This window comes from Sciurus vulgaris (genome assembly GCF_902686455.1).
Source record: "Sciurus vulgaris genome assembly, chromosome: 8".
Taxonomy (NCBI): domain Eukaryota; kingdom Metazoa; phylum Chordata; class Mammalia; order Rodentia; family Sciuridae; genus Sciurus; species Sciurus vulgaris.
In genome coordinates this window covers 146,389,302-146,397,889 of record NC_136468.1, presented here as the reverse complement: position 1 = coordinate 146,397,889, position 8,588 = coordinate 146,389,302, and the positions used below count along the sequence as shown (strand labels likewise).

Below are 8,588 nucleotides of genomic sequence, written 5' to 3'. Positions count from 1 at the left end.
CAAGTGGGGGTTGCCCCTCCCCCCACGAAAAAAGACATGCAGTAAAAAACCAAAAAAAGAAAAAAACCCCATATATATATATATAAATATATATACATATACCAAATGCTTTGAATTTGGGTCGCCAACGCAGGTTGTGGGGTAGGCTGGATGAAGGAAAAGGAAGAGGGACAGCCGTGGGCAGTGGGGGCAGGGACTGAGGTGGGGGTCGTTTTGGGGGTGCCAGGCCCCGGGGGCTTTCACGCCAGCATGCTCGGCTTGCATTTCCGCGCCTCCCGCTGAGGCCAGCCGTGCAAATCTGCACCTCCCTCCCCACCCCCTCCTCCTTCCCTCCCTCCCTGCCCCGCCATCTCCGGGATGCGCCAGCCGCCTGCAACTCAGCCCTCCAAAAGTCAGCTCTGCACACAACTCCCGGGCGGCGGCGGCGCCTGCGTGCAGAGGCGCACTCGTGACCCAACAACAAAACAGCGATGCCAGGGCGCTAACGGCGCCCGGTGCCTCGCGGGCTCCCTCCCAGCCCCACACCTCCTCGGGCCGCTGCCCCCGCCCCCCCATCCCAGGCCGAGTGCCCCCCCAACTAGCCCGGCCGCGGGCTCAGAGCGCGATCGGCAACAATGTTTACGTTCCGGGGATTATGACGTCGACGCCTCCCCCCCCCACAACTGCTGAAAATGGTTTCCTAGGACTTTGCAAACGGATCTGCCTAAGTGTTGGTGCAAAACTTTGTAGATCTCGGCTCTGGCTTGCTTTATTTATTTATTTTTTGGTTTGTTTTCTTTGGTCTTCCCTCCTTCCCCCCTTCGCCAAAATGCAGGGGGCAGGAGTGTTGACAATTAATTGGTGAACTCTCCTAAAAAAATGGAGGCAGAGAAAGACTCTGGAAGAAGATTGGTGTGTAGCTTTTTTTTTTTTTTTTCAAAATCTGTATCTGGTATATGATAGTTCTATTTTTTTTTTTTTTTTGGTTGTTTCTTGCTGCCTTTTCTTTCCTTTTCTGTATTTTACAAGAGGACCGGAAAAAAAATAATAAATTGCATGCAAAAGGAAGCAAGCAGCTTACTCCTCCAGTCCCTTGTGAGGCTCAGAGTCTCAGACACTTAAGTGGGGAGATGGTAGCTCGGAAAGGCGTAGGGGGTGGTAAGCGGGCTCGGGGTTCGCCCGGAATCTGGGGGGCTGCCGGGCCGGGCGCTGGGTGGTGGAGGGAGGAGGCAGGGGGATGCGGGGAGTGGTGGGGGAGTCTCCTTAGGAAGTGAGTGTGCGCGCGCGCTTGTGGGGAGATGAGGCAGCTGCTGGTGCGTTTTGGGGTCTCCGATGGGAGCTTTGTGGCGGGTCGTCTGCCTCTCCCCCTCCCAAGCCCCTCACCTCCTCCCCTCACCTCCTCTTCTTGCACTGGCGGGCGATCGGCGGGGGCGGCCGGGGTCTCAGCCCTTCCATTTCAGCTTTTCAGCTTCCCCGGTAGCTTGGGAGCGGCTCCAGCCTTAGAAACGCCGCCGGCCCCCGGTTCCGGCTTCCCGGCTCTGCCTCCGCGGCGGCCGGGGCTGCTGTTACCGCGGAGCCCGGAGCTGCAGCGGCTCCTCCCGGGGCCTACATCTGCCCCGCCAGCCCGTGTCCGGAGCCCCCTTCGCGGGTTACATAACCAGGCTCCCGGCTGAGTGGGCAAAGCTCAACACATCACGGGGATGGGGGACACGGGAGAGCCCCCAGACACTCCTTGCATGGCTTCCAAAGATGCAAGAGGAGAGTGCTTCGTCGTGTAGGGCGCAGTCGGACCCTGGGGGTGCGGGCCCCTCTCCTTTTCCTGCTTTTCATCATCTTTGGCATTTGCGCTAAGTTGCTCAGATTGCTGTGGTGGGGTACAGGGGGCGCGCAGCTCCTGCACCTGTTCGTGTTGGGCCCAGGGTAAGGGGCGACCCCCCGGTTCCCTCAGTAATATCGCGGGCTCTCTGGTTGGGTCCTCGCAGCGCCCGATTGATCGCCAGAGATACGACGAGAACGAAGACTTGTCGGACGTGGAGGAGATTGTCAGCGTCCGCGGCTTCAGCCTGGAGGAGAAGCTGCGCAGCCAGCTGTACCAGGGGGACTTCGTGCACGCCATGGAGGGCAAAGGTGAGGCGCCCCTCTCCGGGCCGCCCTCCGTACCGCGGGCCGCGCGCACGTGGGGAGGGAGCTGCCGGTGGCTGGGTTCGTATTTCGCGCCCGCGTCCCCCATTCCAGGGGATCCGGTGACGAAACGAGGCCGAGCACTGGGGGGGTGGGGTGGGGTGGCGAGGGAGGAGGGCAGGCGGGAAGGGGGCCGGGCGCAGGCCTAGGCCTGGTCTGCGCCCACCACCAGCATCACGGTGGGCAGAACCAGGGGCTGGTGGACAGAGAGGGACCTGGGGACAGACAGTGGACCAAGGGAGGGCGTGAGCGCCGCGTCTTCCACCTCCCCAGCCGGTCGGGTTCCTTCGTTGCCCGAGGTGCAGTCGTCTGGCTGGAGCCGGCTTCTGGGGTCCTCCAGAGACATCGGGGTGAGGCCCCCCCAGGCTCGAAGCCTTCTAAACTGCTGTCATCTCCGGCTCTGCTAGTTAGGAACTGGTGATGGAACGCCTTGAGTCATTGGGGTTACACCCTTCAGGCTTGGGGTCTCTGGAGCCGTATCTCGCATCCCCTCACAGGCCTGGCTGGGTTCACTCTGAGTTGTTGGCCTGAACCCCCACCTAAGCCTGAGGCCTGCAGCCTTGACAGTTTGAAGCTGGAGTAGGGATAAGGGTGACTCCCCTTAGGCTTGATGCTGAGAGATTCCTGTTTTCTCGTAAAGTCTTGGGGCACTTTTCTGCGATATAGGGTCTCTTCTGGGGCCTGAAACTTGTTTCCTGTGAGCCCTCCCAGTTTGGAGCAGAAGTTGGGGAAGCTCAGAGTGCAGCCTAGCCTGGGATCTGCCTTTCTCCCTGACCATTCTACTAGGAGTGTCTCCGAGTATCCTCCAGACAGATTTGGGGTGTTGCCCTGTAGGTCTGAGGCCTTAGGAGCCATGACCCACCCCAGCCTGAAGGGTGGGGGTTTCGGAGATGCCCTTGCCTACCCCAGGCCTTCCTGGGGCATGTGTGTTCTTTTTTCCTTTATTTTTCCCCCTCTCTCAGCTGTTTGAGTGTCCTTTCAATTACTCAGTTTCCATTTTGTGTATCCCCACCCCCTTGGAAACCTGTCCCTCTCCAGGAGCTGACAGGAGGGGAAGTGCCTCCCTGTGGGTTCTGGATGAGCGGCTGGGCCTTGAGTCGTCCTGGAGGAGAGACCCCTCTGGCTTTGCATTTTTGAAGTCTCTTTTGTGCTCCTTGCCTCCTGGGCGCTTGGCTGTGGTGGTGTTGGGAAGAAATGGGGGGAGGGAAGAAGATATTTTTTCCAGCCTCCCAGGTCCAAGAGCAGGGTGCCAGTCCCAACTACATTTACATTTCCTCCACATAAATGGGATTTTAATTCTTCTCCTTTCTTACACCCCCCCCCACCCCCCACCCCCGTTTTATGGAGCCGTTTGGCAGAGTCCGTGAGAAAACAATATGCAAACTTGTCCTAGTCATTTGTCAGGAATCCTCAGCCCAGGATTTCAGCAGTTTTTCTCAGGCTCATCTGAGGGAGTTGAATCGGGGGTGGGATGTTGCGGGGCCTTGGGTGTGTGAGCAGGGAAGGTGACCAGCCAGGGGCTTTAAATGGCATCCTTCAATTTGCTGTCCTGGCTCCTTTCAAAGGACAGGGCCTTAGGTTTTGCTAGTTAATTCAGATCGGGCCCCAAAACTCGAGGGAGGAGCTGAGAAACAGAAGGAGCCCTTGCCTGGATTCAAAAATAGAAGCTTCTTAAACTTCCTTTCCTTTAAATCCTTAGGAATCCCCATTCACTGTGAGCCCCTGGGGATCTGAGCCACTGAGGTCAGGGCTTTCCCGGCGATGGTTTTGTTCTCTTCTGAGCCAGCAGCTTTGGCCTCCTCCCCCAAGGCCCTGGTGAACTGTTTGCCGGGGGGCAGCAGGCTTCAGTGGCCTGAGGACTCTTCTCTTTCCCTCTGACCAGCCAGAGAGGCCTCGTGGCCTTGTGGGATACTTTAGTCACCTGAAAACTTGGGGGACATGATTTGGACTTTGGGGGTTTGCTCTCAGCCCCCCCTCACCTCCATATTCATGGCTATGGTTGAGTCAGATCCATTGATTTTTTTTTTTTGGGAATTGAGGAAGGAAAGAGATTCAATCTCTTCATTCAATTCCCTTCATTCTCTAGGGCTTTGGATAAGGATTTGGGGGTCTATACCAGACAAATCCCAGTTAGGAAACTACCTGGTGGATTTTTCTTCGGGCCTTGCTGTGCCTGCTTTGCGCAGTCTACCTGGAGAGCATCCTTCTTGGTTATCCAGCGGAAGCAAGCCTTGTGATGGCTCCAGCAGAATTTCACTACGAAGACAACAAAGCTGTGCCCAGTTCCCTAGTTATTTTGGCACCAAATACACAGTTTCCAGGGAAACCGGCTTCCCCCCCTCCCCTTCACGATGCAGGATATTACAATAAGATTTTCACTGATGCTCAGCTACAGTGAGAGCCCTCCTCCCAGCCTCCTCTCTGGGGCTTCAGATCCTCCCAGGTGGCATTCTTCAGTTCTGCAGTCCCTTTACTCTCTGAGCTCAGCCAGGGATGCGTTTTTCTGTCTGTCCCCCTTTTCTCAGCAATAGCTGGGTCTCTTTCAGTGTGGAGCTCTTCTACGTCTCCTCCCCAACCCTGGCTAGCCTTGGGCTGTTCATTGACAAGTTCGGACCCGTGGGGCATGCGGAGAATGACTGAGTAGGCAGAGGAGCTATCACTGGCAAGGCTTCTCTCTGACTAGGCCCTATCCATTTCCCTGTCATTTTCCAGGGAGCTTCTGCCACCGAGCCCACGCCTCCCTCTAGTGTACCCTCACCCCCTCCTCTGCCGTTTTTCTTCCCCGCACCAATGGCTCGTGGATCATTTGCTCCTGAATAACTTAACCAACTTGTTTTAATTCAAATATCCAAACAGATTTCAACTATGAGTACGTACAGAGAGAAGCTCTCAGGGTTCCCCTGATATTTCGAGAAAAGGACGGACTAGGAATTAAGTAAGTTGCTGACACTAATTGCCTCTTCCCCTGTCTTCCTCCCTAACTCAGTTTCTAGCTTGGGTGGATTTCTTCTACCCTCTTCCCACTGCTCATCACTAAGGGAACTTTTTTCATGATCTGGGAATAGCTCCTTGTTCAAGGCCTGGCCAAGGGGAAAGCTCTCTAAAGACATCTTTTTTAAGAATTTGGGCAGAGAGGACTTAGGGTACTTGAGCAGTAATGACCCCCCGCTGCCATCCATCTGGCTTCACGTTGCGACCTCTTACTGAGAATCGTACCTGTCCACCTCCTCAACCCTAGACCCTGAGCTGAGACGCCCCCGTGTGTGGGAAACGGCTCCCTTCCTGTGGAGGGTGTGCTTCCCTGGGTGCCAGCGTCTCCCCTTTCTCTGCCTGCCTCTATGTCTGATTTACATTCTGGCTGAGATCTGCCAGAATTCCAGGTAGGGGAGAGATCAGAGACAGGCTGGAAGAACAGGTTCCAGCCCCTTGGGCAGGGACAGAGGAGGACGCTCAGGGTGTCATCCTAGGCCGTCTCCTTTCCAGCGTCTACAGCCGGACTCGCCCACCAGTCACGCTCCTAGGAGTCCAAACTAAACCTTCAGCGTCTTCGTTCCTCAGTAGCTCCCCGTCATTGCGCAGTGTTATCAGATCCCTGTCTTCTTTTCCCTCTGAACTTAAAGGGGTTCTTCCCACTTTCCATACAACTGTGGAGAGTAATTTTTAGAGGGAGAAAAGAGGTACAGAGAGGGCCGCCTGCCCCTAAAAGACAGCAGGTGTTTGGCCCTTGACCCCACACTTGAGTCTTCCTGCAGCATGAGGGTTGGGCGAAGGTAGATGTCCTATCCTCTGCGGAGCTTCAGGGTTTTTTGTTTCTTTGTTTTTGTTTTTGGACACCACAGATTGAATCCAGGAGTGCTTAACCACTGAGAAACATCCCCAGCCCTTTTTTATTTTGAGACAGGGTCTCACTAAGTGGTTTAGGGTCTCACTAATTTGCTGAGGCTGGCTTTGAACTTGTGATCCTCCTGCCTCAGCCTCCCGAGTCACTGGTCTTATAGGCGGGCACAGTGCTGGCTGAGGTTCAGGTTTGATGTGCTTTTAGGGGTGGAGAGGGGGCACCATGGTTTCTGGGTGACCCTCCTTTGAGATACTGCGGGATCTGCTGCCCTCTATCCGGGTTATCTCATTTTGGATTCCAAACAGAGAGCAAGGACCCCTCTTGGAAAAATGGCTTCAACCTGGGCAGGGTAGAGTCTGGCTCTGTTGTTTCTGGCTTCTCACCAAAGTCTGTGCTTCTCTCTCTAGGATGCCAGACCCTGATTTCACAGTCCGAGATGTCAAACTCCTAGTGGGTAAGTTGCTGGCTGTGTGCGTGACTCAGAGATGCTGAACTAGGCAACAGAAGGGAAAAGGGAGAGGCCTTCACTACCACCTGCCCACTTAGACTTTTAACTGCCTCTAAAAAGAAACTCCTCTTGGGAGGGGGCAGGGGCAGGCGTGAGCTTGCAACCCTCTCATTGTGGAGGGCAGGTCAGGTTGCAAAGTCCTGAGGAGCCCTGGATCAGAGTGTTTGCCGTTACATGCTTTTATGAGGCTGATTTGGACCCTCGCCTCCAGCTTGGGTGTCAGCAATATGCAATCTTAGATCTCTGTTTTGCCGTTTGTTTGTGAGTTGCTGGGTAAACACTGGGTGCTTTGTGACCCCTAAAGACTTTCAGGCTCTTTCCGGGGGAGGGATTAGTCCTCCTGCTTCTTCAGGGTTCTAGACAAGCCTAGGGCGGGGCTTGTAAGCCACACGGGGCTCAGCAAATGCCTGTTAACTCCCTGGGCACCTGCAGAGTGTGGCTGAAGACTTGGTGCTCTGAACTCTGGATCAGGCAGCAGGTGGCATTTCAGATCTTAAAAGAAGTCTTCCATTAAATCCATTCTTTCCGGAAAATCTTTCCTTGCCAATGTGGTGGACCTTGAATATGACAGCTATGGTTCCTGCCCTTTTGGTTACGGCAACAGGCAACAAAAAAGTAAACTGCCTATCTTTTCCAGTGTGATAAGAGCTATTGCCACCCTTAATGTGACGCGCGCATGGTGGGGCGTTATTTTAGGCAAGGTAGTTGGGAAGAGCCTCTGAGTGGCTGGGGGGCATTTGGACAAAGACCTGACTGACAAGAATCAGCCTTGGGAAAGAACATTCAAAGGCACTTTTTTAGTGGGGTGGAGCAGGTCTGGAGATCAAACCCAGGGGCTCCTGGGTGCAAAGCAAGCATTCTACCACTGAGCCACATCCCAAGGTCTTTTTTTTTTTTTTTTTTTTTTTTCTTTTTCTTTGGCAGTTTTAGGGATTGAACCCAGGGTCTCCCACTTGGTAGGCAAGCACTCTACCACTAAGCTATATCCCCAACCCCCCCAAAAGAACATTCTAGAATATTTTAGGTTGAGAGATGAGCAAGTGCATATGCCAGGAGGTGAGGATAAGCTCAGTGTGTGGAGGACCTGAGAGAGTGAGGGGAAAGTAATGGGAGAGGTGGTGGAAGTTGCAGGGCTAGGTCATTAGGGTCTTATAGGCCCCAGGAGGGAATTTGGGTTTGACTCAGTTGCTCTACAACTGAGCTTCATCCTCAGCCAGCCCTTTTTATTTTTTATTTTGAGACAGGGTGTTGCTAAGTTGCCCAGGCTGGCCTAGAACTTGTGCTTCTCTTGCCTCAGCCTCTGGTGTGATTGGGATCATAGGTGTGTGTCAACAAGCCCAGCTGGAATCAAATAATACTGATCTTTTGTAACTGGGTGCTTTCACCCAGCATGAATCAGTGCTTCATTCCTTTTTTTTTTTCTTGGTACAAAGGATTGCACCCAGCATCTTATACACACTAAGTGTGTGTTATAACATATCTAACACATTAGGGATGTATTCAATACATCCATTGTATGGATTGACCATGTTCTGTTGATCCACTCATGTGCTGATACACATTTTGGTTGTTTCCATTTTGGGAAGTTATGAATAATGCAAGGAATATTCATATAAAAGGTTTTGTGTAAACTTACATTTTCATTTCTCTTAATTCTCTATAGTACTGAGGAGTGGAATTACTGGGTCATGTGGTGGTTTAATCCATTTTCTGTTGCTGTAACAGAATACCCGAGACTGGATAATTTATAAAGAAGAGAGGTTTATTTTGGTTCATGGTACTAGAGGCTGGGAAGTTCAAGAGCATGGTATTGGCATCTGCTTGGCTTCTAGTGAGAGCATCATACTACTTCACCTCTATCATGGTAACTAATCCAGTCCCATGAGAAAAGCTTTAATCCAATCCATGACCCAAATATTTTCCACTGTGTCCCACCTCCCAATACTGCTTCTGTGGTACATGGAAACCATAACATATGGTGACAGTGTTAGGCTTCCTGAGGAACTATCAGCCTGGCTTCCCACAGCAGCTCTGCCATTGTACACTCTCATCAGCTACATATGAGGGTTTTTGTTTTTCCTC

General features: G+C 53.1%; 1 protein-coding gene across 7 annotated transcripts in view; it reads left to right on the top strand.

The window, feature by feature from the left end:
- The first annotated feature begins 543 nt into the window (after positions 1–543).
- Positions 544–8,588, top strand: part of KDM2B (lysine demethylase 2B) — a 115,779-nt gene continuing 107,734 nt past the window's right edge. For 2 of the 7 annotated variants that reach the window (XM_079149510.1, XM_079149509.1), the window contains exons 1-4: positions 563–891; positions 1,962–2,106; positions 5,017–5,095; positions 6,406–6,452. In XM_079149510.1, coding sequence (XP_079005636.1) covers positions 859–891; positions 1,962–2,106; positions 5,017–5,095; positions 6,406–6,452 — 304 coding nt within the window. In that variant the 5' untranslated portion in view covers positions 563–858. Of the gene's footprint in view, positions 892–1,225; positions 1,293–1,961; positions 2,107–5,016; positions 5,096–6,405; positions 6,453–8,588 lie in introns of those variants that run through there. The other 5 variants (XM_079149504.1, XM_079149508.1, XM_079149511.1 and 2 more) reach the window with 5 other exon arrangements.